The 27,987-nt window shown below is 40.6% G+C and overlaps 2 protein-coding genes across 3 annotated transcripts; one reads left to right on the top strand and one right to left on the bottom strand.

The window, feature by feature from the left end:
* The first annotated feature begins 274 nt into the window (after nucleotides 1-274).
* actr8 (actin related protein 8) lies at nucleotides 275-12,050 on the top strand. The gene is made up of 13 exons (XM_012877260.3): nucleotides 275-409; nucleotides 6,234-6,404; nucleotides 6,524-6,634; nucleotides 6,779-6,883; nucleotides 6,985-7,158; nucleotides 7,424-7,517; nucleotides 8,891-9,023; nucleotides 9,125-9,278; nucleotides 9,420-9,515; nucleotides 9,643-9,783; nucleotides 9,870-10,188; nucleotides 10,425-10,588; nucleotides 11,640-12,050. The coding sequence occupies exons 1-13, from the start codon at nucleotides 275-277 to the stop codon at nucleotides 11,781-11,783; spliced, it is 1,941 nt and encodes a 646-aa protein (XP_012732714.2). The 3' UTR covers nucleotides 11,784-12,050.
* Nucleotides 12,051-12,286: 236 nt separating this feature from the next.
* On the bottom strand, nucleotides 12,287-15,540 carry selenok (selenoprotein K). 2 transcript variants are annotated; one of them, XM_012877261.3, is made up of 5 exons: nucleotides 15,405-15,540; nucleotides 14,870-14,960; nucleotides 14,165-14,248; nucleotides 12,824-12,919; nucleotides 12,287-12,632 (listed from the first exon to the last, which is right to left on the bottom strand). In XM_012877261.3, the coding sequence occupies exons 1-5, from the start codon at nucleotides 15,421-15,423 to the stop codon at nucleotides 12,629-12,631; spliced, it is 294 nt and encodes a 97-aa protein (XP_012732715.3). In that variant the 5' UTR covers nucleotides 15,424-15,540; the 3' UTR covers nucleotides 12,287-12,628. The 2 variants fall into 2 exon arrangements, with proteins under 2 accessions (XP_012732715.3, XP_021179557.2); XM_021323882.2 differs by lacking the exon at nucleotides 12,287-12,632 and having other exon boundaries at nucleotides 12,820-12,919.
* Between the last annotated feature and the right edge of the window lie 12,447 nt (nucleotides 15,541-27,987).

The raw sequence follows: 27,987 nt of genomic DNA, 5'->3' as shown, positions 1-27,987 counted from the left end.
CGGCATTCTGAGTAAAACCAGTGGTCCATGCATCGCTTTTCTGGACCATGGTCGTAATTAACCCTTCATACCAGTTGGCGGCGGTAATGCACCATGTGGTTTGTTGGGCAAACTGAAACTCCCCCTGAAGAAGAATGAAGGGTCAAAACACGGAAGTAGAAAACTACACAGACTTTTAAGTCAGCTGAAAGCAGAGCTGTTCGCTGCTTGTTACATTTTAAGTAACTTAACCCTCCCTGCACGTTTCCCCCCCCCTAAAATGTAAAGAGCGACCATGACTCAGGCCGAGAAAGAGCAGGACAACGGGAAGGAAAAGGAGAAAGACCGGGACAAGGAGAAAGAGAAGGAGCAACAACGCGGAGTGAAAAGACCCATCGCTCCTGCAGCCATCCCTGACCCTGCTCAGGAGGTACCCTGCATTTACTTTACTTATCCCTTCTTTTAATCTGTTTGATTTCCTTTTTTGATATATATATATATGCAACAAGGGAACACAATCCGAATGCCTTAGGTTTGATCCGTCCGCGTTTTAAAAAGTAAATATTTATTGTAATAGTAACCATCAGCATAACAGAATGAATGTTAAAAAGGCAAATGGTCACCGATCAAACAAAGAAAGATAACTCTTCAGACAAAGTACAAACAAAGTAAACTTGCCCATTCTCTTACACGATTAAAAACCTTTCATCGATGCTGAAAATGTCAAGTAAAATTTAACAGCATTGTCATCCTCAATCACAAAAATGTGTGATTTTTTTTAGAAGAATGGTGTGTGTTAAAGTTAGAGCATTTATGGAGGGCCCCTGGTGGTTTTAGGGGGTCCTTAGCAGCGGCTTAGTTTGCTTGGGGCGGCTCTATAATAATAATGTATTTATTATTAACTAGAATAAATGCATTGAATAATTTTATTTATCTTTTTTTTTTTTTTTTTTTTTTTTTATATATATATGTTTATTGTTTTCAACAAATTAACAAAACTGCAGGACAGTTATCAAAATACAAAGATATGCAGAACATCGATCAGACTGCAATGACTAATTGGCGTCGGTAGACGCTAGCTTTGAGATCTTCTACAATGACATCATTAGTGAATGAATCCAAACAAGATTGCAGTTACAAATAAATTCCAGAGTACGGCTGCCCAACTATAACTTATGTAACCATAAAAACAACAAAAACAGTGATACCCTGACCCAACCCACCCCAAGTTATCAAGAATAGAAGATAGAACAGCAAAAAAGATAGATGGGGAAGAAAGAGGAAAAAAAAAAAAAAAAAAAAAAAAAATAATAATAATAATAATAATAAAAAGGGAAGGTTAATTTGTATAACCAAAACAAGTATGATAATTAAATAAAATATTCAGCTCCTCCGCATACTGCTGGAAATGAGTGCGTAAGGGTGTATTAAGTCCCTTGTGTACCAACCGAGAGGCTTTCTGACAGGCAGGGAGGCAGCAGAGCCACACTGCAGACGCCGATCCATCACTACACGTGTCCAGTGGCACCACTCAAAAGTTCAAGGAATGGCCCCCACGTCCCAACATATCTGCGTACATCATTATTGAGAGTGTAGCGTATTTTTTCAAGATGTAAACAAGAAGCCATGTTGTTCAGCCAGCATTTAAAGGAGGGAGGTGAGGCAGACTTCCACTCTGTAAGAATGACACGTTTAGCCACGACCATCCCAAAGGCCAGAGCCTCACGAACAGGCAGGGGCAGAGCAGAGCAGGAGTCAGAGACACCAAACAGAGCAGTGAGACAGTCCGAAGGTATCTGATGTTTGTACGCCGTTTGGTAAAGATTAAATATGTCAGACCAAAAGGTTGTTAAACGATGGGAGTGCCAGAATTGATGTCCAAGGGTAGCCTTGGGGTGTCCACATCGGTCACATGAACTTGGATGACTAGGGAATATTTTATTCAACCTTGCTTTAGAGTAGTGCAGGCGATGCACCACTTTAAACTGGATTAGTTGCAATCTGGCATTAATAGAGCAGTTTTTTATTCCTAACAGCACACGATCCCAAAGCGCAGTGGAAATAGTAACTCCCAAATCAATTGACCAGGCATCTCTGATATGAGTAGATGATGTTGGCATAGAGAAAACATTTACAAACAGTGAGATTAGACATCTGGAAGTGGGAGGTTTTATAAGAAGATCATAAAAAATATGCTGCGCTGAAAGCTGATTTGTGCTCAAAGCAAGTTGGTTTGCGAAACTCCTAGCCTGCAAATAACGAAAAAAATCATTTGGGGACAAATTGAATTTAGACTGTAACTGAGGGTATGATGAAATCTGTTTATTGGTAAAAAGATCCTTGAGAGAGGAGAGACCCCTGGCTGACCAGAGTTTGAAGGCGGGGTCAGAGAGGCCTGGCTTAAAGCAGGGGTTATTACACAAAGGGGCATAAATGGACAGATCTGGGAGTTTCAGGACCCTCTTTATTTGTGTCAAAATCTTAACTGAGTTCCTGAGTATGAAGTCAGACATGATCCTCTTTAGGGGGATTTCTGGTTTAGAGAATAGTATTGCAGGTAATGAGGCAGAAGTTTGTAGCAACAAGTTATAAGATTCAATCTGAGGCCAGCCAGGGAGAGAAACGGAAGGAGTCCCCGCCCCGGCAGAGCCTGACGTCCAGAATGTCCAAGCCCTCGCATTGCAGGCCCAATAATAGTGCCGAAATATCGGAAGGCCAAAGCCACCCTCACATCTAGCTTTCTGTAAATGCGCTTTAGAGATTCGGGAAGGCTTGTATGCCCAAATGAATGGCATAATAATTGAATCCAATGTATTAAAAAAGGAAGAAGGAATGAAAATTGGGATATTTTGGAAGAGATAAATAAACTTAGGAAGGACAACCATTTTGATAATATTAATTCGACCAATTAATGAGAGTGGGAGTAGCCGCCAGCTGTCGATCCAATTTCTTAGCTTAGAGAGTAACTCTAAATAATTTAATTGGAAAAGTAGCTTGGAGTTTACAGGAATTTTGATACCAAGATACATAAAGTGGTCATGGGAGATTTTTAATGGTAAACTATTCAGGAAACCAGAGTGAAGACCATCAGACAGAGGGACAAAGGCAGACTTAGTCCAGTTGATTGTGAAACCAGAGAGCTGTCCAAAGCTCTGCAGCACCTCAAGAAGCGGTGGAAAAGAGGCACTAGCATCAAGCAACGTCAAGACTACATCGTCTGCATATAAACCTATGACGTGCTCTGATGTACCGCATGTGATACCTGTGATAAGTTGATTAGACCTAATGGCAACAGCCAAGGGTTCCAAAGCCAAAGCAAAAAGCATGGGAGACAGGCAGCAGCCCTGCCTAGTACCACGTTTCAGTAGAAAGGCGGGTGATCTATCTCTATTGGTCAACACCTGAGACCTGGGTTGAGTGTAAAGCATTTCTATCAGAGACAGAAAACCTGTGCCAAAGCCAAATCTTCTGAGAACAGCGAACATGTATCCCCACTCCACCTGATCAAAAGCCTGCTGAGCATCCAAAGATATGATTGCAGAGTTGGGGAAAGCATGAGAGTACATAATGTTAAGTAGTTTCCTTGTGTTGGAGAAAGAGAATCTTTCTGGAATGAATCCAGATTGATCTGGATGTACCAGACCACCAATGTGTGAGGACAATCGGTTGGCTAAGACCTTAGCAATAATTTTCTGATCAGAGTTAAGCAGGCTCAAGGGGCGATATGATGTCACGTTGGTAGGGTCTTTATCTTTTTTGAGTAAAAGACAAATATTAGCATCATATAAAGACTCAGGAAAATGGCCAACCTCCACGGAAGACCTGACCATACGCAGTAAAAGTGGTGACACTATATCAATATGAGACTTGTAAAACTCAATACCAAAGCCGTCAGGGCCGCTTGCCTTTCCACTAGGAAAAGAGCGAATTGCTGTCCTTATCTCCTCAAGAGTCACCTCACCATCTAGTTCCAGCCTGGCAGCATCTGCAAGAGTTGGAATGTCCAATGGCTCAAGAAAGCGTGTAATATCCTCTGTAGATGCAGTTGTATTGGAGGCATAAAGTTTATTGTAGTATTGAAAGAAAGTTTTGTTTATTAGCTTATGATCTGTCAGAAGCTCGCCTGATGGAGAAAGTATCTTATTAATGGCTCGCTCAGCCTGCATCCCCTTCAACTGCCTAGATAGTATTTTATCTGCCTTGTCCCCCAGTTCAAAATACTTCTGACGGAGCCTCTGGATATCATCCATAACCCGCTCACCCAAAATACAGTTATATTCATACTTTAGGTTCACAATAGAGGTAAATATGTGGTCAGAATTGGAGCTATGGAATGCATCTTCCAGTGTGGCCAGCTGCCTCTCAATTTCAGCCAGATGGTTACGTCTGAGCTTTTTAACATTAGATTGGTATGATATAATATCACCTCTTATGACAACCTTGAAAGATTCCCATAGAGTAGAATCAGAGACAGCGCCATTGTCATTGTAGGCCAAAAAATCTACGATCTTATTAGAGACAAATTTGCAAAAGGAGCTGTCCAAGTTTAAGGAGGGATTAAGTTTCCAATTGTATTGTGCTCTTTGAGTATCAAAGTTAAATTCAACTGACAACGGTGCATGATCAGAAATGAGAATAGGGTGGTAGGTGGATTTGAAAACACGGGGTAATAAGTTTGAATCAACCAGAAAATAATCAATTCTTGTTGAGGATTTGTGTACCGAAGAAAAAAAGGAGTATTGGCTCTCTGTGGGATGTAGATGCCGCCAGACATCGACCAGATCCAAAGATGTTGCTAATTTGGTTATAACCGATGTGGACTGCAATGGTGGAGCAGGTTTAGGAGAAGACCTGTCTAGGATAGGGTCGAGGTAGCAATTAAAATCACCGCCAACAACGATCCTATGTTCGCTGTATTCCGCTACGAGATTAAATACTCTTTTGTAGAAGTCTGGACAGTCAAAGTTAGGTGCATAGATGTTAAGGAGGGCCAGAGGGACAGAATTAATAAAGCCAGTAATAAGAACATATCTCCCGCCTGAATCAGTCACCTGTGACTTAAATATGAAAGGTACAGATTTACGAATGAGAATGGCCACTCCTCTCGCCCTGGAGGTGAAGTTGGATTGATACACCCGCGACACCCATGAAGTCCTCAAACGTCTCTGCTCTGCAGGTGAGATATGTGTCTCCTGCAAGAACACAACATCAGCCGACAGATCCTTTAAGTGAGAAAAAACCTTGCCCCTCTTGAGTGCCCTTCCCATACCTCTGCAGTTCCAGGTAATGAAGGTAATCGGATTCATAGCTGGCATGGAAGGGGCATAATCAAAGAACATTCAGAACGATGGACAAAAAGGTGATGTCTGAGCTGAATAAAAGGGGGGGGGGGGAAGGAAAGGAAGAAAGAAAAGGAAAAAGGAGAAGAAAGAAAAAAAGAAAAAAAAAAGAAAGAAAAAGGCACCCACCCACCCCTCCCTGCCCCATATTCTAAAACCAAATGATCAAATACCGCCCTCAAACCACCCTCCTCCCACTCCCACACTGCAGTGAAAAAACAAACAGTGCTTCCCTTTGAGCTAAGGGAGGCTGCTGGGAACTGACCAGAGCAGCACACCACGAGAACTTCCATAACCACTCCTAGATAGGGAGCAAAAACCCTGGAAATCTCCAAAAGACAAAGAACAGTACAAATAACACACCTGGACAATTATAAGTTTCAGAATCAGGTATATAACGGCTACAAGGGGATGTACAAACCAGAGAATATTCAAACTAGAAAGAAGTTAAGGAAAGGAATAAAGAAAGAAATGTCTATCCAGAATGACCGCTGAGAATATAACATGTAACTGATATACGATTAGGAAAAGAAAAACAAAAAAACACAACCAACGATATTGTGCTTCAAAGTACAAAAATTATCAAACCAATGAGCCTATTTTGAGACATCTGCTGCGGCAGCGATGGAAGCAGTGTAATGTTCAGCCTCTGCCGGAGAGAGAAAAGTCTTAACAGTGTTGTTGTGTACAACCATAATTTTATTTATACGGGACTTTATGTGATACTCAAACACACTCTCGATGCAAGCACAAAATGGAATAATATACTAAAATTAAAATAATGCTTAGTTTTGACAAGTGATTTCAGTGTCGATCATTTGGTGCACTCCTCCCACAGAAGGAGGACTATTCTTGATAAACCGTCTCTCCATTTTCATTTTGTATATGAAAGTGCATTTTCTCCATGTTCCATAGCAAATCCAGAGCAATTTTATCATTGTAATCCACCCCGGATCGAGAACCCTTCGCATCGGCCGAGCCACAGACAACCTGCCTGTCACTGTCCCTCACGTCATCGCACGGAGGCACAAGCAGGCTGGACAGGCCCGGTATGAAGATGCTTGGCTGCTTAGAGACGGTCTGAATGTAAGTCACTGCTCAGCAGATGAGATCCTAATGCACACCTCTCGCACTTGGCTTTATTCTTTTCTTCTCAATTCAAGCTCACGTCTCCTCTCCCCCGGTTTTGTCTTCATGTCCAACAGAAGGCAGAGAGCAGCGAGCAAAGGCAGAATGGGCTGAAAATGGTCGAGCAGGCCATCTGGTCCAAGAAGATGTCCAACGGCGTGAGAAGGACTCCTGTGTCCGCTGAACAGGTTCGTTTTGATAAACGGGAAACTAACGCTAAAACGGCTGAAGCTTTTAAATTTCTGTTTGAGGCTGTTACTAACAGGGTTGGGTGTTTAATGTTGTGTTTGTGGACGTTGTCGCCTCATTCAACTGCCTGTGTGTATCTTTAGGCCCGAGCATATAACTGTCAGATTCGTCCAGCAGTTCTAGACAGCAGTTCAAGAGTAAAGTGGACAAACACAAGCCACCAACCCAATTATCTGGTGGGAGAGGAGGTAAAATAAAAATATCATAAAGCATGCAGTAATTGTTTACATTTGACCAAGTCTATGTGGCTTATTTATTACTTGGCCATCGTTGTCGTGTCTCGCCGCAGGCTCTTTATGTGAATCCAACAGACTGTTACAACATCCACTGGCCCATGGTCAGGGGTCAGCTCAATGTGCATTCTGGCTCTGGAGGCTCTCTGACTGCAGTGCTGGCCACTCTTGAGACAATCTGGAGTTACGTCATTCAGAAGCACCTGGAGATCCCCCTGAAAGAGTTGAAGGTAAAAGTCTCAGTTCCGCTTTTTGTTATGCATTATGAGTTTCTTGGTTATAGAAAGAAAGAAAATTCTGAAATATTGATCAGGAAAGTTTTTTTTTTTTATTAATGCAGCACTGCAGTAGTTCTTCTCTGAAAGAGTAACTTAAAGCAAAAATTAGGATGTTTGCTCAGCAAACTTTCCAAAATCAGATTAAAAACACTGATGGTGGTAATGCCTTTTCCTGCATTAACATTATATTTTTTTCTTTTTTTGTCCTGCCCGCTAGTATTACAGATGCATCCTGTTGGTGCCTGACATCTACAACAGACAGCATGTAAAGGAACTTGTCAACATGTTGCTGCATAATATGGGCTTTTCAGGTATTGAACACCAAACGTCACCAAAACGTTTGCCATGTTGACACATTAAACCCCACAAACTCTGTATATTGTTTAGTTGGAATTTAGCAAAGCTCTCGATTTACCGGTTAATCTATGTTCCTACCCTCATCTATGGTCGTGAGATTTGTGTTGTGACCAAAAAGAACGAGATCCCGGATACAAGCGGCTTAAATGAGTTTTCTCCGTAGTGTGTCTGGGCTCTCCCTTAGAGATAGGGTGAGGAGCTCAGTCATCCGGGGAGGACTCAGAGTAGAGCCGCTGCTCCTCCACGTCGAGAGGAGCCAGTTGAGGTGGCTCGGGCATCTGGTTAGGATGCCTCCTGGACGCCTCCCTGGTGAGGTGTTCTGGGCACGTCCCACCGGGAGGAGGCCCAGGGGAAGACCCAGGACACGCTGGAGGGACTATGTCTCCCGGATGGCCTGGGAACGCCTTGGGATTCCTCCTGAGGAGCTGGCCCAAGTGGCCGGGGAGAGGGACGTCTGGGCCTCCCTACTGAAGCTGCTACCCCCGCGACCCGACCCCGGATAAGCGGAAGAAGACGGACGGATGGATGGAATTTAGCTTAGAGCAAAAACAAAGTAGCAGAGAATTGGAAGTGGGAGACAAAATATGCTATTTTTTTGTAGATTGTTGGACTCTTTTGGGATGTGTCATGATAATTTTTACAAATTGACAATCTTGTTTTATTTTTACTGGTCCTTCAACAGCTCCTCCTGAGTTACCTTTAGGCTGCTTTGTGGATTACCGCTCTCCTTCCTGAGCCTGTTGAGTTGGGTGAATTGTCTTGCCTTGATAAGTTTGAAGTTGGGCTACACTCTTTACATTGTAAATAACGAATGGAACAGTGCTCTGCACGATGCTCAAAGCATGGGATATTATTTTAAACCTCCCCACAGCTTTCTCCCTGACCCTTCTGGAGTGTTCCTTGGTCTTTATGGTGCTTTCTGTTCCCTAACAAACCTCTGAGACCTTCACAGAACAGCAGCTTTAAGACTGAGATTAAATTACATGCAGGTGAACTCTGATTACTTATTAAGTGACCTTTGTAGACAACTGGCTGCACAGTACTTTATATAAAGGGTAAAAAGGGGCAGAATACCAATACACGTCACACTTTACAGGATTTTGTTTGTAAAGTAAAATGCAAAACCAGGTATAAATTGCCCTCCACTTCACAATTTGTGTTTGTCTGTAACATAAGATCCCAATAAAGTTTGTGGTTGTAAATGTGACAGTATTTTTGCAAGTTGCTGTGTAACTGTACACAACTTAATGCATTGCTGATTGCCTCGTGGATTTTGCTTTCATGCGTGAAATCACGTGTGCGTCGCTGTATATCTACGTATCTGCAGCCATCATTGTGCACCAGGAGTCGGTGTGCGCCACATTCGGCAGTGGGTTAAGCAGCGCTTGTGTAGTGGACGTGGGCGACCAGAAGACCAGCATCTGCTGTGTTGAGGATGGAGTATCCCATCGAAACTCAAGGTGGGAAAGTGCTGCAAATAACAAAATTAGCTGCAAAAAAAGTTGATTGTTTGCATTTTATTGCATTGCATTGTGTGTGTGTTTGCCCCAACTCTCCGCAGGCTTTGTTTGGCATACGGTGGCTCAGATGTGACCCGCACTTTCCTGTGGCTCCTGCAGAGGGCAGGCTTTCCCTACAGAGACTGTCAGCTGACCAACAGGCTGGACTGTCAGCTCCTGCAGCATCTAAAGGAGACCTTCTGTCATCTGGATCAGGTCTGTGCTAGTTGAGGGCCGGTTTTGTCTTCCGTGGTTCGCTTTTTAACATCAGCACTCTGTTATCTGGAGCTTTTCATTATATCTAAAAGGGGTTTTTGCGGTCATTTTCAAAACCTTTTTGTGGTTCACTCTCAACAGGACATCTCAGGATTACAGGATCACGAGTTTCAGACACGTTTCCCAGAAGCCCCAGCTCTCTTGTACCAGATTCGGCTTGGGGATGAAAAATTACAGGTATCCTTTCAAGGCTGTCCTGAAGGAATTGTGCTACTATTTGTCACCAGTTTATGTCCTCTATGATTTTCTGTAATTTATCACATCATTCGTTCCACGTGTTTTTAAGCATGACTATCTTCGGTAGGCACCCATGGGTCTTTTCTACCCAAGCACCTTTGGCATTGTTGGTCAGAAGATGACATCACTACAGTACCGTTCCCAAGGCGACTCAGAAGATCCTCACGATGAGCACTACCTGCTGGCCACGCAGAGCAAAGGGGACCAGGTAATACACATTACCGAACACCGGTTGAAATCAAATTTATGCAAAATAAATAATGGTTCTCGTCTTTTTTGTTTGTTTTCCAACAGTCCTCCAAATCTGCAGCAGAACGAAAGGCTGTTTCCAGGCCAGGTGGGGGTATGGATGGTGAGATGGGCTGTCAAGGAAGAATGGGGGAGATGTCTGACATGCCTAGAGGCTGCGGAAGCGGTAGTGGGAACGCCGCTGGAGGAGGGCTACTTGGAGAAATGGAGCTGGGGCCAGCCCAGGGCGAGTGTCTGATGGGGTCAGGAGAGGCGGAAGAGCCTCTGTCTACTCACCTCTCCAGGAAGACGGCCATCATTAGCCAGTTTGAGAGCAAGGCTTTGGGGCTGGACAAGGCTATCCTGCATAGCATCGACTGCTGTGGTAAGAAAGGGGAGCGAGGCGTGAAGAAGGAAGTAGGTGAAATGAAGTGAATGACATCCTACAGAAGAGAACTAGAATAGTATGAGTTCATGGAACATAGAGGTTTTAGTGGAGGAATATTTTAACTAGAAACATCTAGAAAATTTTGAACTAGGGACGAAAAAAAAAAGGATATTCTATAGACGATGAAAGCTTTTTGACAGTGTTGGGGTGACATTGTCCTCTTTTGTCCAAAGCATCAGACGAAACCAAACGGAAGATGTACAGCTCCATCCTGGTTGTGGGAGGAGGGCTCATGTTTCACGGAGCTCAGGAATTTCTGCTCCATCGCATCATCAACAAGATGCCGCCGTCCTTCAGAAGGCTGGTGGACAACGTGGAAGTCATCACGCGGCCAAAGGTAACGCCTACATAAAATGTCCGAGAGCCACTGGAAAAAATGTGGCTCTTGGAAGTATGAAGCACTCTAAGAGTTGTCAACATTGCTCTTTATGACATTGTGCTAAACAAGAATTCTTAATATAGCATTAACCCTTTTTTCTGTGAATGTGACAATATAAAAATACATCCATTTGGACAACATAACAGATTTAATCCTGAAATATTGGGGTCATTTCCGGTCCTGCTTGTATTGCACAAATGTTTCTTGCAGATGAAAGTAGACCAAACTATTGTTTATCCTTTTTTTATTCAACTTTTATAATACCTCTCCCAGATATGTAGTAACACCTTTAACAAGAATCTTTTAAGATCCAAAAGATGTTCTATGTGGGTGGGAATTTCCTCCTAGTAAACTCTACATCCCCGGAAAATATAGCCATGAGTTGCTCCATTTGTCCTGCAAATTCTCCAGCAGGCATCTCTGCTGTCTCCTCTCATTGTTTATCCGATTACTTAAGTTTGCGTCAGAAAGCGAGATAAATTGTCATGTTTTTTTTTTTTCTTCTGTCCCCAATGTAGCAAAATAGACCCAAACTACCACCAGGATGTTTAATTCAAGACTAGAACAGTTTTGGTCAATAGATTTTTTATTGCGTCTCGTCTGTTAGCACCTGATAAGCGCCCTTAAAATGTATCTATGCAATATTTAAAAAAAAAAAATGCAAGAGGCAAAAAAAGTTATTCAGATCTTGGCAAACAGCCCCACTTTAAATGCATTTAAATTTCCTTGTGGAAATCCTTGAGGGAAGGCTAATGCTTAAATAAAACTTTTCCTTTCCTCCTTAATTTAACTGCTAATCATTCATTGGTAAATGCAATTCGTTCAAAACACATTATTTTTTTAGTCTACTTAAAGTTCTTGTTTAAAACTTTAAAAGACGTTATTAGGGTAATTGTGCAGAAATGTACATCATAAACCTTTTGACTTTATGCAGTGGTGCATATCTTGCCATGTGAAATATTTAATGAAATATAACATTAGAATGCATATTGGTGTGCTTGTGCTGAAGGACATGGACCCCAGGCTGATTTCATGGAAGGGGGGAGCAGTGCTGGCCTGCCTGGACACCACGCAGGAGATGTGGATCCATCAGAGGGAGTGGCAGCGCTTCGGCGTCAGAATGCTTCGCGAAAGAGCTGCATTCGTCTGGTGAAAGCGAACGGAGGCTCTGGAGCTGAAACTCATCGTTTATACACAAGGCTGAGTGGAAAAGGGACAATTTGAACATGATTTTTTTCTGTTTAAGCTGTTTTTGAAGAAGAAAAGTTAAACTGCTTTGTGTAACCTAGATGAGGTCTTGGTTATGTAACTTTCAGTGTTTTATACATGTTTTCATTTTTTGTTCTGAAAAGAGTCCTGTCCTTTTCTCATTTTCTTGCAGGTCTGGAAGTGTAAATAAATGCAGTCTCATTTGAAAAAACAAAATTAAGCATTACTCTTATTGAATGCAGTTGGGTTTTGTCTGTAAATTAAATGTTTTAATTATTGTTGTCTACATAACTAAATACCCGAATAGTTTTTTTCCCAGACACCAACCCTAACTCCCAAATCACTTGTACTTCAGATTTAATGATATAAAATAGCACTAAAAAAATAAAACAAGTGTCCAAACTTAATGCAAGTTATAATTATGTGGAAGTAAGAAGATAAGCCAAGCTCAGTATAGATTATTTATTTAAACAGAAAGTTAAAAAAGAAACTATGTGATGATTTCAATGGATGAGAAGAAACGCGATGCTTTTGCCCAATATGTCTACTACATGGCAGAAGCAGAGGAGAGGGGAGGGGAGGGGGGGACAACAATGGGAAGGGATGAGGACAGCTGCTGTATCAACCTTTCTGGCCCCAAGGCATTGGTATTCCCAGAAAGGCGTCAAAAAACTGCTAGCAGCAGTGGCAGCAGATGAAGAAGGGCTTCAGCACGACGACGTTACCATCTGTGTTCTCAGAGGACACGCGCCGTACACGGCCCCACGCCCACACTGCACGTGTGGGCGTTTACCTGAGGAGTCGTACAGGGACATGATCACTCGCATGCTTTAAAAATATACAATGCATCTTTAAAAGATGGGGAACATCATTAAACTCTAGATTTCTACAGCTACAAGGTAACTAGAACCTTGTGAACAAAAAAAGAGATACAAACTAACCATTTCCCGAGGAAGTTTATTAAGGGAAAAAACTATTTCTCACCTTCCTCATCCTCCTCCACCCATTGGCGGAGGGTTGGGACCTGCTCCGTGAGTTATTCGTCCCATCCGCCTCCTGCCACCAGGGGGACCTGGAGGTCTGTAAAAACAAATGTCACCACAGAGCTGATTAAATCACAGACGTACAAGTGATCAGCGACACGAACGCTGCAGTTCTTTAGTTAGGAAAATGAATGCAGCTAACAAACATTTCAAATGAACAGACAATAACTGGCTTAATACACACTGCTCAAGAAAATAAAGGAAACACTTAAGACAATGTAACTCCAACTCAATCACACTTTTGTAAAATCAAATTGTTCACTGATTGACAATCAGTTTCACCTGCTGCTGTGCAAATGGAATAGACAACAGGTGGAAACTAGAGGCGATTAGCAAGACCCCCCAATAAAGGAGTGGTTTCTGCAGGTGGTGACCACATCTCAGTTCCTTTGCTTTCTGGCTGATGTTTTGGTCACTTTTGAATGCTGTCGGTGCTTTCACTCTAGTGCTAACATGAGACAGAGTCTACAACCCACACAAGTGGCTCAGGTAGTGCAGCTCATCCAGGATGGCACCTCAATGCGAGCTGTGGCAAGAATGTTTTCTGTGTCTGTCAGTGTAGTGTCCAGAGCATGGAGGCAACACCAGGAGACAGGGAGGAGAGCGTTGGAGGGCAACCCTGCAGCAGAACTGCTACCTCTGCCTTTGTGCAAGGAGGAACAGGAGGAGCACTGCCAGAGCCCTGCAAAATGACCACCAGCAGGCCACAGATGTGCATGTGTCTGCTCAAAGAATCAGAAACAGACTCCATGAGGGCCCGCCTTCCACAAGTGGGGGTTATGCTTACAGCCCAACACCGTGCAGGATGTTTGGCTTTTGCCAGAGAACACCAAGATTGGCAATTTGGCCACTGCTGCCATGTGCTCTTCACAGATGAAAGCTGGTTCACACTGAGCACATGTGACAGTCTGGAGACGCCGTGGAGAACTTTCTGCTGCTTGCAACATCCTCCAGCATGACCAGTTTAACAGTGGGTCAGTAATGGTGTGGGGTGGCATTTCTTTGGGGGGCCGCACAGCCCTCCATGTGCTCGCCAGAGGTAGTCTGACTGCCACTAGGTACAAAGATGAAATTCACAGACCCATTGTGAGACCATATGCTGGTTGAGCACATTTTGGACATCATGTCTCGCTCCATCCACCAACGCCTTGTTGCACCACAGACCGTCCAGGAGTTGGTTGATGCGTTATGTTAATCCCCTCGCTTCTATTTATTCTATTCTCAGATGCCACATTCTCAGTTTGCATGCATCAGTGGGGAAATGACGACTTAAGGGACCTACCCTCTGCCGTCACTGAACCGTGATGATGATGAAGAAGCCACGTTTCCATTCCTCGACAAATCGGGGTGAATTATTGTCCTAAAACTGGTAGAAAACAAAGAAAGACATGCTTTACATAAATGTATTAGCTTATAATAATGCCTGTATACAGTTTGATATCTGTCTAGATTATGATAATGCACTCATGTTAACTATAACAGGGACTGTCTGGGAACAACCTTGGACAAGTTTAATTTGTTTACAGGAGCATCCACAGAATATCTACAAGTTAATTTATTGGCATAATGCAACTGAAAAGTTTAAATAAATAAAAGTACATGCATTATACACAGAATTATATATTTCAAGCTTTTGTTATTTTGATTGTGGATTGTGTCTAATAAACATCCAAAATTGAGATTCCCTGAAAATTTGAGTATTTAAAAGGGGATAATAATACAGATTGATCGACTGGAAAGTATGTCCTGGTAGTGTACAGTGAATGCACTTAGAAATCTTTGTATTTATTGCTATTTTTTTAATATCCACATTTTCTGAGAAACAAAATTTAGAGTTGTTTAACCTGTAAGACGTAATCATTCAAATTAACAGCAAAAAGCATCTAAAATATATAATTCTGTGGGTAATAACTAGGTAATATCCAACTTATTTTTTTTATTGCGTCACTAAAATAAACTTTTCAAAGCACTGTACTGGTTCACTGACAAGAGGCTGATGAACTCCACTGCCCCCCAGAAGAGATCAGTCAGCAAGGACAGGCTCCAGGGGGACTGGGACCTGTTGTCCAGGACCTGGCCTGAAGGAGACACAAAGGTTGAGGTATGAAACAGCAGCGACTTAAAGCAGCTAGCAATAGAAACCGGCAATTATTCAGGCCTCCTTTTATCTGCGAACGAGCAGTTCGCCAGCTTGACTTCTCTTAAAGAGATATCCAGGGAATAAAATCCATGTGATGGGCACAGAAGGGCAACACACCTTTGAATGTTTGTGTTATTTTGAAGTAGATTATCTCAATATGTCATAAAACACCGAAATAAATATGTCGCCAGTTTGCTACGCTAACTCAGCCAGGCCAGGTTAGCAAACAAAATAGCTAACTTTAGCTTAAGGCTCCCCAGCCACCGCTACATTACCATGTTTTCTAGGTTAAAAATGTCTTTATACAATTTAATTGTATATGAAGCAGCGTATCTCCTTCGATTTTATCATAAACGTTGTAAAGAAAGCATACTCCACTCACCGTTGGACACGTACACCATCTTTCTGAAGGCAATACGCAGCCTTCACAGCTGTGTTTACGCTCAGCGTGTTGCTTCCGGGTCTGCGTGTAGCGAGGGTCCGCTCCTTCTCCGGTACTAGTGCGGCCAAGGACAGAAAGCAGCGGCGAGGGAGGAGCTTACGGAGAGAAAATTCACCGCCGAGCCACAAATCAACCTTTAGCACGTGTCTGGTTAAAAAGTGACACATGCAAAAAAGTGACTGAATAAAAAAAAGTGTCAATATTTCTGCAAGTTGCTGTTGTTTGGTTGATCCCGAACTGTAATGTTTGGTTAACAGCGAATGGTAAAAAGTGTAAAGGGAAACCCCCTATTTAGGTGGCAATAAATATTATAAACTGCATTTATTTTTCTTGCATTTCTCTGGCTGCTCCTGCTTATAAAAATGTTTTTTTTAGCTGCTTTGTGACATTCATTATACCTTCTAAAACGGTGTTTCCTAAATTAAGCACGTTCCTGCCCACGTTCTTCTTGTCCAAATAGTTTAAGCTTCAGCCACTTGACAATCACACTTTTGTAAAATCAAAAGTGATTTTACAAAATCACTTTTGAGAAGAAGAACTGCAGACCCAACTAATACATAACAGATAAACGGTGCTGAAAAGAGATCTGATGGATTTCATATATTCTTCAGCACTTGGTGTCAGTGTCTTCTTCTGTAATCATCTCAATATTAATTTTAATGTCTTTAAAGTCAAAAGAAGAGAAAAATATACAATAATTGTCTGAAACAACAAGTGAAGACCGAGATACAATTTTGAAATCCAAGTTATCTGTAATACTTGTTTTCTCCACTAGATGACACTCGTACGGGAGCTGGCCAACAGAAACCCCATGTTTAATATTTGGTGGTTGTAATGTTATTAAACACCCGAAAAATAAATCTTGTATGCTGTTTGTTGTTATTTTTCTGTTAGAAATTACTAGAAAGGTTCACATATGGACATGCGTGTATTAATGACTGAATAAGGACCCTATTAGATAAAATAGTAAAATCAAAATAGTATTAACACTGTTACTGCCTGTATTTCTTTTTCTTCTTTATAGTAAATGTCAAAGATTCCTAGAGGGTAGTTTTAAAGTACAAGCTGACAGTTCCAAACATGAATTTCTCATGCATGCAACGAAACAAGGAAATTACATTTCAGTCCATCAGTCTCCTCCACAAAACATCGGCTAGATCGGCTTAATACTAGACTGAAGGTTTAAGGTTATCGTCTTACACAAAACCTCTGATCATCATCTCACTTAGTCAGATGCATTACCTTTAAATAGCAGGAGGAGTTACTAAGGAAAGAACTGACTGAGCACTGTTCTCATTTAGTATTTTTTTGTCTTGTTCTTTTTGAAACCAACTTAATGGTGAACCGTGAAATTCTGCAGCTGTTTCTTTATTCAACATTAATGATTGCATAATGCTGCCTTTGTTGGTCCCAAAATTATTTTTGATTCAAATACAAATACTCAACCCACCGATTAAGTGATACACAATGGAGCAATGCAGTAAACCCATCTCAAAGCCAAGTTCTTAGGTGGAAGCCCTTCATAAAGCTCAATAAAGCGGTATTGGGGACCTCTTATCAGTCAGAACTTTCCATTACTCAAATTTTATCTTAGAAAAATGTCTAGAATTTATTGAATTTGGTTTTGGTCTTAAGTTAAAGACAGCAGATAACCAAGGCAGCAGAAAAATGTAGTTATCAAAACTCAGTATCTGGGCTAGTCTCCAGACATATGTTGGGCCATGTCCCACCTCTGGTAAAGGTTTCATGCTAATCTGTCCGTAACTATTGGAATTTATCTCCCTCGGAAAAAGAAAAACAAACACAGCACCATCCAAGTTGATGTTTAGGTCATGTCATTTTTAAAAATACTTGGACTTGAAATATTTTCCAAAAGCTCAAAATCATACTCATGCAGAGCCAAAAACAAGAGCCAACATGCCCGAATCACATCAGCCAAAGGCCACCGAAGTTCACGAATGTTTCAATGTTTTAAGCAAGCAAGTTCTTTGGGCATCACTGTCCGACTCAAATATAGCAAAAATATGCACAAGACATATCTCCCTACAGAAAAAAAACAGCTATGATTATATCTAATCTGATGACCAAAAAAATGAACCCGAGTGTGCTTTTTATGAAACTCAAATCTGTTTAATAGCAAACTCTTGTGTCCACAGTCTGTGATCTGGGTTTTATTTTGTGGTTTTTCTCCTTATCATCACAGTCATTCATGATAACATTTAATCTAGCTGTAAGGTTCATTCATCTTAGGTCTACAGGTACTCCTCTCCATATGACTTTAAACAGGTTTGCTTTTAACCAATGACACATCTGGTGCGACGATTGCACTATGCACACACACACTGATACTGAAGAACTTCCAGGGTCAGACAATAAGAAAAATAAAGATGAAGGACAGCACCTAAAATATGAAACAATAACTTTATTCTTAAATAAAATTTTTCAAATTTAAGAAGTTAATGGACAAAATAAAAAGGGACATATGGTTTCCATTGCTTTTACCATCGTTCACATACTAACGTTAAAGTTATTTTTTGCTCTTATACAGCTTTCATTATTTTACAGGTTTTAAAACTTTTCACAAACTTTTTAAAAACTCTAACAAAGCTAAAATTATATGTTTTTTTAACTGTAGGTCTAATGTGGAACTTGTAATACACTTGAATGAATAAAAGAAAAATAGAGCACCTGAATTATAGATTTCTTGGTGTTATTGATGAAAAGCCCAGCTGGAAACCATCAGATATGTGAACATTAAAGTGTCAAAAGAACATCTCTGTATTAAAAAAAGCCCAAACTTTTTTGGATTAAAAGGCACTCAATGTTCTGTACTGTTCCTCTGTTTTTCCCTAGTTGAGTTACTTTGCAGAATTTGTACACTTACAAAAACAAAAAAAAAGCACACACTATAATATTATGTCTTTACTTCAAAAAGACCTAAAGAGTCATCGATAAAGCCGTTATATTTAAAGTTATCTATAAAACACCAACCAACCATTAATTCAATGAAACCATTAAAACCTACTGACATTATAATACAGCAAACAGTTCTAACACTATTTAAAGCAAAAAAAAAAAACAAAAACAAAAAGAAAGGTTTTCATGCTACGCTTCGTGAGGTAAAACTTTGGAGCAATCTGACTGTAGAAGAAAGGAAATCTTAAGCCATCAAACAGTTTCATAAATTGGCTGAGAATCTTCACCAGCAGCTTCATACATTAGTCAAAGAGATGCCATAAAGCACATTTAAGGTAAAATTACCTTTGATTAATACAGTATAATTGATTATAATGAAAATTCTAACAGTAACAACTGGGTAAATGGTGTTATTATTAGTTATGCAATTCACAATCTTAAAATTATTCCAGAACAGATAACACTTATGATGTATAGATTCAATTGTTCATGGTATTATTACAGATTTTGTGTCATGCAGTCTGCCTCATGCCGTTCTCTGGGCTCGCTGTTTTCCTCCTGCTCTGTTCCACTCATTAACTCAAACTGCAACACCTGCCACGGCTCCAATCACCGGAGATCATTACACCTGGGCTCTGCTTATTAATACCTGCTTCCCACATCACTATCAATTCATCTTGAGTTGTTTCACAGCGCTTGTGTGCACCGCCTGGCTATACCGTGTTCCTGTGTGGATCCGGGGCTCACCCTGCCCTCACTGGGCTCACATCTGCTTCTGACTCTGGTCACCACCTGGACTGCCTTTGCTTTTTTGATATTTGCCTAAACCCTTAGGACCGTTCTACCTGCCACGAGCCTGTTCAGCCATCTTTTCTTGTTGGTCATCATCAGCCTGTTAAGCCTGTCACCAGCCACGTCTGCCATCATTTTATCTGTTTCATCCAGGACTCTTTTGTTGTCTTCATCTTTAATTTTACAATAAACCTTTTAAACGCAAAATTGCGTCTGTTTGAATTATCAGGTTCTCTGCTTGGTACTTTCGTGAATAAGGGATGTATTATTATTAAAAATAGAATTTAATATGAATGCATTACACAGATCCATATGTCTATACTGGGATATATTATAGGGTGATTATTAATATATTAAAAAGCAGAATAAGTTTTACTTCATGTCACTCCTTTTGAATCTGTGTAAAAACACTGCTGTTTCAATCCGTCATTGTTAATCCTGTTGTATCTTCAAATAAAATTCCTTTCTTCATTTCCAAAGGATGAATTATGTTTCAAACGTATTGGCCTAGCTTACCCCCCCCCCCCCCCATTCCTATAATGCAATTTATTAAATTGTTAGATGTGAATCCAGCTGTCGACAACACTTCACAAACTGTTACTGATTAAATGTAATTTGCTATGCGTGTTTGTGAGTGTAGCAGCACAGTTCTTGCGGGAGACCCCACACTGCTGTCTGATTTATTAAGAGGAAATAACGAATAACTGCGAGCTCATTCATCTGTTTGCTACATGCTGAACCCAAAAGAGACACCCTTACCAATCACAGGCTGCGCAAGCTTTCACACATGACTTTACACATTCAATACACAAACACTCATCTGTCACACTGACAGTCAGACTCTCACTCACTCACACACACACACATACACACACACACACACACACACACACACACACACACACACACACACACACACACACACACACATTCCAACACACCCTGGTGTTAACGCTCCTCCACTTAGGCTGTGTTTTCACAGGGCTTTAATGGATGACTCCATTCGTTTTAAGTAGCGGGGTCAGGTATTTTACACACTGACTTTTCAAAAAGTGGGTCAGCTCTTTCACAAAAAAACGTTCAACACCTTCATCACTTCACATGATTAACAGGAAGTTCACACACTCTCTGTGCCTCCCTCACCTCTCTTTAATCCTTCAGTCTTTCAACAACAAAACACATATCTACACAGTAGGGATTCTAGTAACTCCCCCCCCCCCCACACACACACACACACACACTACGCAAAACTCATCCACTCTAAAACAAAAAGTTTATTCCTCAAAAAAGGAAAAGACGTATATAGCAGGACATGATCCAAATACAGCCCAGATTTCAGGGTCTTGCAATAAGCAACATTTCACCACTAGGTGCGCTGTTGAGCACTGCCTGATCAAAACAAGATGTGTGACAACCCACGCCTCCCTACCTCCACCCCCCCCCCCCTTCCTCCTTTTGTCACCCCTTGCCCATATTTGCAAGGATAAATACACAACAAAACAGGACCACCTTTTGGAGGAACATGTCTAATGAAGAAGTAAGTAACTCATATTTTTATAATGCTTTTTGAAAGAGAATTTTTCAATCCCATGTGTGTACTCTCCACCATTTTGTTCCTACACGACGTTGCTCTGATGGTGGCATTTTATGGATAGGGAGGGGATAAGCCCTGAGTATTAGTTGTTGGATGCACATGTGGCAGGCCCGGCTTGTAAATAAGAGACTGGAGAACAACAAAGAGAGATGGTGTGTGACGTCATACCACATACCATCTAAAAAAGATACCTTTAGGTCTTCACAAAACTATTTTTTAGTTCTATCTAAATGTTACTGTTTCACCGTGCCGTGACTACGGTGAAGCACCCTCGGTGGACCCAGTTCGTTTTACCCAGTCAGGCGACTCCCACTTACTTTTGTACCTTGAATGTAGGACGCATAAAACAGACAAGTATGCTTTTAGTTATATTTTATCTAAGTAAAGACAGAGAAATAGTTACAGTCACACCAGCGCTGATGGGCCCCTGATCGGCAGGAGGCCTCGAGTGCTCATCACACAAACATTATAAAGGGATCTCGGGACACACCCATACAAGGGCGGTACACATCCAAACTGTGACATCAGCAGGGAAGCTGCGTCACCTCCAGGGTGGTATCTGATAGATATGTGCCAATCTTTTGGGTCAGTGCCATCTAAGTGTGCCATGCAGTTCTGGGATAAACAGCTCGTTCCACTTGACCTTGTTGATATCCTAACAGTCCCCCTGATGATGTGTCATTATGGCACATCACCAAAGATGATCAACCAGTGGAACGACAACTCTCAGTCTGTCCCTCTCCCAGAACAGTCGGTCATTCCGTCCAGTCCAAGCAATCCACGCACGTCAGCTTCCGGCTTCCAGAGTCCATCCATCTGTGATCTCCATGGCAGTCGATAGTGCGGTTCAGTCTCTGGGGTCACACAATCTCTGCTGGTGTGACTGAAAAGCACTTTGTAAAAACAGTCCAGTTGTCCGTTAGCCCCCCCTGTTGGTGTGCCCCAAAGGCACATCACAACGAAAACAGTTCCACGAAAAGGGCCGGACAAACCACAATGGAAACATCTTAGCATCAATCAGCATGAATACTTCATAATTCAGCCTTTTTTACTCAAGCCCACAGTCCAAGCATTTTATCTACAATTTAGGGTTCAACTATTCAAGCTAGGCCTGTTTTAGGTTCCTATGCGCACATTATTTTAAGTTTACTTTAGACTATATAAGCTAAAGGTGTACCTTAATCAAGGCCAAATTCGTCTACTCTACCCCCACCCCAAGAAACCTCCTACTTGGTTCTCCCCTCTCCATTCCTATGGACAATCATCCAACACCTTCAGTCCTTACAAATCCAAGAGTACCAGTAGGGGGCATCAGAGGGCAGGCTGAGTCTTCATCACAAAAAACCATCTCTAAGAAATGGCAAAAAAGTGATGGAGCCCAGTCTAGGGGAATCCCACTCTGGGCCAATCTGAGCGAGAAGACACCCTGTATTGAATCTAAAAATTAGCCTTACCGAGTAATTTATGGATCTGTGATAGCCATCAGATCCTGGTTCTCTATATAACAAAGCAAAAAGTTAGCAAGAACTGCAGGTCTTGGTGTGTGTGTCTGTAACAGAGAGTTTCCATTCTTAGTCATAAAGCCATAGCGATCAACATATTGCAACATCACAGTATAAACATCATAACACATAAGATCAAACATGGTGATGGAAGTCAGTGGAGAAGAGAAAAGATAGAAGAAAAAGTCAGTTTTTGCGATATAAAAAGATTCTGTACGTCAATAACGCAAGTAAAAAACGTCAGGCCAGTCTGAGCACGTGGCGGACATGAATCTATTCGCGCATAAGTGGTCAGCTCAGTGTTCTCAGGCAACTGCTCCTTCATGGCAAATCCATAGGTCTCTGGCATGTACTCCCAAACTTCTTAAGTCCTCTTCTTATTCCTCAGCATGGACAAAAACGATTTAGTTGGATGGTAATGAGTGTCCTGTCCTTTTTCAGGCAATAAGCATTTTATCCCCAGGAAAATGCTCTGTCGAGATGGTTGGCAGACACCAGGCCTTGTTTACTGTTGGATAACAGAAACAAGGTGTAATTAGTGTTCTTATCAAGACTCCCAATCCTTTTTACATTTACCTTCTTCAAACACTTTCACATCCAGATATTCCCGTTCACAATCATTAAGCTTTTAGCTTAACCTCCTTTACTGTAATCATTAGATCTTGCATTACTCTTATAAAAGAAAAATCTGAAAGTTCAACGTTATCTGCAGCAGCATTTCTCTATAATTCTTTCCCATGTGTGTCTCACCTTACAATTGTCCAACAGTTGAAAAGATCTCTGCAATAGAAATTTATCATCATATGTTTCATGGCTACTGTGACACGGTTCATCTCAATTTATCTAGCACACAAGGAATTGTATTAAAACCTTTCAGAAACTTCTTACTGAACCAGCTGCAAAATACTTCACATTTTTCTAAAAAGTCCAACAGAAAAACCCTTAAGTTTGTAAAAGAAAGCTCTACTATATATATTTGCAGAATAATGTTTTGATATTAATAAGAAGCAGCCCTATGTACTTCTTGTCTTATTTTGAAAAGCTCAGCTAAGAGAAAGGAAGTGTGTGCATGCCCCTCGCCCACACGGAGTTGTGATTGGTTGCTATTCAGGAAGTGGGTGTAGCCCAGGGCGGAGACAGGAAGTAGTTCTGTGAATCACTTTCAGCTTGACATGCATCAACCCAAAAGACTTGTAATTGAATGCGCCCTCCACCTGAAGCGAAGAGCAATTCTAACCCCATTAATTCTTGATTTTTTAATCACTTCTGCTTGTTTTAACAGACAGCTTTTGTAAGCGACCCTGGTTTTATCTTATGTCCCCCTGTATGAATCTTGTTTGAAACAAACCTTTAAACTGTAGTATGCTGTCAGCAGTAACTCATTGTTGCTTATTAAACACATCGCCCCCTGACCATGTAAGTAGCTCCATACTGCTCTAGGTCTTTAAACCTTTTTCAGTCATTCAACATTAGTTTAATTGATAATACATCCAAGCATAATTATATCCCCAAGTAAATCAACCCTTTAACAAGTATCTAGTTCTTGTTCTCATGTGTTTAGTTTATCCTTGAAAAACTTTAAGCAGACATTACTCCGAGTGATTTTCTTACATTCTCATACATTTATTATTATTACCTTTGTGATCTTATATCACCCAGTGATCTATAAATCCTTATTTTATGTTTACACCGTCTTGTCCCAGCAGATTAAAAATTCCCATTCTAGAATTTGCTTTTTTGTTTCATCAATCACTGTCTGTTGTGATTATTGAAGAAATTGTGCAGTTCCTTTAAACCCTCTTAAATATTGACCACCCGTTGGTAAATGATCAGCTTTAAGTTTTGCCCTTCTTCTAATTCTTTGTTTAGCCTTAGTATCTGCACCTTAAATTGACGAATAGTGGAATTCTTTGTATAAACACTTCTCTATGTCCGTATTTGTTTTGGCCTCTATAATTTTGTTCTTTGCATTTTAAGTGTGAACCTGGTCAGGATAGAGAAAGTCATCTCCGATGCTCCTTTTGGCAACCCCAGCAAACCCAAACATAAAATTGTTCACTGTCAGTGTTAGGTTATAGGTAATCCCTGTGGGAACACGACGTCGTCTCCTCTGTTCAACCTGGTTTCAAGCGCCTGGGTCATCGAAACACTCCACCACCTGCGACAAATTTCTGACATTTTCAAACCACAGCAGCAATTCCTGGGTGTCCACACCCCCTGTCTGAAATGTCTCTCGTCGTAAGCCCAGGCTTTCAGTTCATCTCCTGTTAAGTGTCCCCCTTTAGAGCCCATTTACCCCAAAGAGTCCAAAAGTGTGTTCTAGATACGTTTCCTGAACGCCAACCTCTCCATGTCATGTTCGTGAAACCTTGTAGTTGAATTCCATCACCTGTGAAGCAAAGCAGTCATGCATAGTTCTTTTCAAGATTTTCTTTATCACAGCAGTAGTGTCACTGTCTGATGCCATTGCAGCTCTGATGTTCCTCAGAGCCAACCTTCATGCATTGATATCATGTTGGAGCTGTTATCCTCATCTTGTGTCCAGGAGTGCTTCTGCTGTCCTGACCAGATACCAAACGTCCAACTAATCTAATTGACCTCATTACTTTTCTGCATGTACAAGAGGACGATCGTTAGATTATCCTGGTCTAAAAGACCACTAGGTTAATAGATGGCTAAACTATATTTATGTGTTCTTTTCTTCTGGATGTTTTAACATTTAGTTAAAGAACAACTATTGTGCTATTTTGTGTTTAAACAGATAGTTTTTAAGTCTCCTCACACCTTTTAGGTAACTGCGTACAATTCCAAACTATTTACACTGGTGCTTTAATCCTAATTTACCCAAGGTATTTACTAGAATAAGGCATTATTCTAAACTTGCAGTTTTACCCATTCAAGTCCTTAACCTTTGTGTTGCTTTACATCCTAATAATTAATTTCTTAGTTGCGCCTCTGCTTACTTTAAGATACCCAGTAAATGTTGTGCTCACAATTTATCCTTCGGTTGAACAAGGTTAAAAGGTTTAGAGTTTACTCTGCTTATATTGAAAAATTAGCTTGCTCACTCGTTAGGTCATTCGTTTATGCTATTAACTGTTGCTGTAATGCCTACTTTAACTTTTTCGCCCACTAGTTTTTTCGTGATCCTAATTATCGCCCATTGATGTTATAGCATACATTGTTCTTATCCACTTTCCTTTTACGTTTAGACGGCCCCTCTATGTAATTCCCTTACTGTAATCCCCAATATAAGTTGTCAAACCTTTTAGGTTTAGCATAATTACTTAAGCTGCTCTATGCTCTCATCCCGTAACTTAATATTTTGGTGCAAAATGGATGTCTTTTAGCAGTTTCCCCCTATTTCTTCTCATGCATGATGTATTTTATGAAGCTTATTGCATCTTAAAGGTGCCTCTTTGAATCTTATTCAAAACCCCTTGTGGGGCTAATAAAATTCCAAAACATATCTATATGTACTTTAAATGATTTAAATAAAAACTTTGTTAGAAAAGTAAAAGAAAATCCCTCTTATTAGCGGCCCAAAATCTCTACCAGCTTTGTTTCCAGACCAGTACCACTTGTCCGAATGCGTTTGACCCTCTTATCGCTCGCTAATAACAGCTCTGACTTAAAACAATTAACATCCTAGGGGTTTAATAATAATCTTGATTGCTTTTAATCTGAAAGTTTTTTCCTAATCGCATCCGCCAATGTGTATGTTTCTAATGTGTGTTTTGTGTTTTAATTATGTGCAGGAAAATCTGATGTGAAATGCAGAAGGGGTGTCTGCCAACTCATCTTTGTTTCGTGTTGCGGTCCACTGAAGGTTATCCGATGCGTCTGTCTTTTCCCCCGCAATTAGTTGTCCATTTTCAGTCCTCATGTCTCAGTTCAACAGCACAACATCGTTCCAGGACAAGCGCTGTCCATGAATATTCTTTCTTCAATCGTTGTGTCTGAAACCACAAGGAATTCTGCCAGCATTTTGCCAATATGGATTTTGTCCAAAATCAAATTTTCCAATACAAGAATTGTCTATCTTCATCCGTAGTGTAGTGTAAATAAGTTGAAAAGAAAAAATCAAAACAAAAATTACAAGAAAACTGTCTCAAAACAAAATCAACCACATCGTTCCCTCTGAAACAAAATTATTCTTGAAGTTTTTCACCTTTACCCCAGATCTTGATCCCTTAAAAATTTATCCAAGCAAAATATTTTACAGACAGTTCAACCTCTTTGTATAAGTTCATTAATAAAAAACATTTCTCTTAACTTTGTAGCATCACATTCCCCATTAAACCTCTATGCAGCTTCTGCAAAAATTACTGTTTATTTTTTTTTTTTTTTTTTTTTTTTTTTTTTTTTTTTTTGATTAAAAACTGGATTAGGCAGGAGTCAAGTACATCACCTTTTTCTCCTTGTCCCAAGGATCAGCCTCCTAACATAAAATAATACAATTTTGCTTATTGCTTATTTGTTTATATGCTTATTGCTCCTTTAAAAACACAGAACATTTTAATTTAGCTTCTGAATGTAAGCTCTTTTAGAGCAACTTTGTTAATTGGGTGTGCAAATAAGCACTAGAAAGTTTGTTAGTAGTACAGTTTTTTGTGCCCTTTTCTGTGCCATCCTGAGCAGAGAGCCATATATATGCTTGGCCTTATACAGCGAAAAACAAGACCATTTTGCAAATACATTTATATTATAATTTTTTTTTATTTTACTGCTTAGTTTTTTTCCCCAACAGCACAGGGAAATAACGTTTCCTCCCAACATCTGGATGATATAAAACCATTGGATTACTGTACTTTCTATATAGGCCAGAAAGTGCAATTCCAGTCTACTCTGACCAAAGCACCTTCTCCCACGTTTGCTGTGTCCAATACTAGGCAAACATGCCTTGTGACAAACATTTAAAAGAAGGCATGAAAGAGTACATATTACATGTAAATGAAGGTAATCCTGCATGTTTGCAGTTTCAAAAACCTAGTGACAAACTTTAAACTGGATTAGATTGTGGAATTTGAAAAGACTACACTCAAACCACTCAGGACACACCTTAGCATGAAAACATCTAAGCTCCAGATCTTCCTCATGTTGAATGTTCTCAACACACCCCACCCCAATTCTTCTACATTGCAACTTTCACTAACAATTGGCTTTGTAATACCAATAGCTTTATTCTTGTTACTCTTCCGTAAAGTATCTGTGCCAACTTTGTGGAAAGCGTGACTAATAGTTCCTACCTGTCCTATCCATTGTTTGTGCTCATCCAGAGTTACAATAAACCTTTTGGTTGCTACTCTAGTAAATACTCTCCTTTCCTGTCCTGTCAGTTTAAGTGCTCAGCCAGAACCTGGCTAACATAGGTTAGTTTTGTCTCATAATTAGAGGTGCCAGCTTAAAGGGGACTGAACACAAAAACATGAGTTTATTTGTAAAAGAATAGTTGACAACTAGGCACAACTGTGTTCTTCTATCACACAAAATCCAATTACAATATGTTGAAATTAGTACTTGCAACGTGACATAACATGGAAAAGCTCAACGAATGTGACAATTTGAAATGAAGTTTTGATAAAATATACAAGGCACTGAATAAGGTGCACCTGAACAAGCCTGTGTACAGATGACTGGAAGGATTCTGTGTAAGTATCTTGGTCAAATTTATACATATTTAATATTAACAATGTATTGAATTGGCAACTTGAATCAT

This window comes from Fundulus heteroclitus, chromosome 1 (genome assembly GCF_011125445.2).
Source record: "Fundulus heteroclitus isolate FHET01 chromosome 1, MU-UCD_Fhet_4.1, whole genome shotgun sequence".
Taxonomy (NCBI): domain Eukaryota; kingdom Metazoa; phylum Chordata; class Actinopteri; order Cyprinodontiformes; family Fundulidae; genus Fundulus; species Fundulus heteroclitus.
The sequence above is the reverse complement of the archived record's forward strand: the minus strand, read 5'-3'. Positions and strand labels throughout refer to the sequence as shown.

Coding starts and splice junctions, on each gene's coding strand:
- actr8 (XM_012877260.3), top strand. CDS start 275: ATGACTCAGGCCGAGAAAGAGCAGGACAACGGGAAGGAAAAGGAGAAA. Junction 6,405..6,523: donor TGCTTAGAGACGGTCTGAAT/GTAAGTCACTGC, acceptor CATGTCCAACAG/AAGGCAGAGAGCAGCGAGCA. Junction 9,784..9,869: donor CGCAGAGCAAAGGGGACCAG/GTAATACACATT, acceptor GTTTTCCAACAG/TCCTCCAAATCTGCAGCAGA.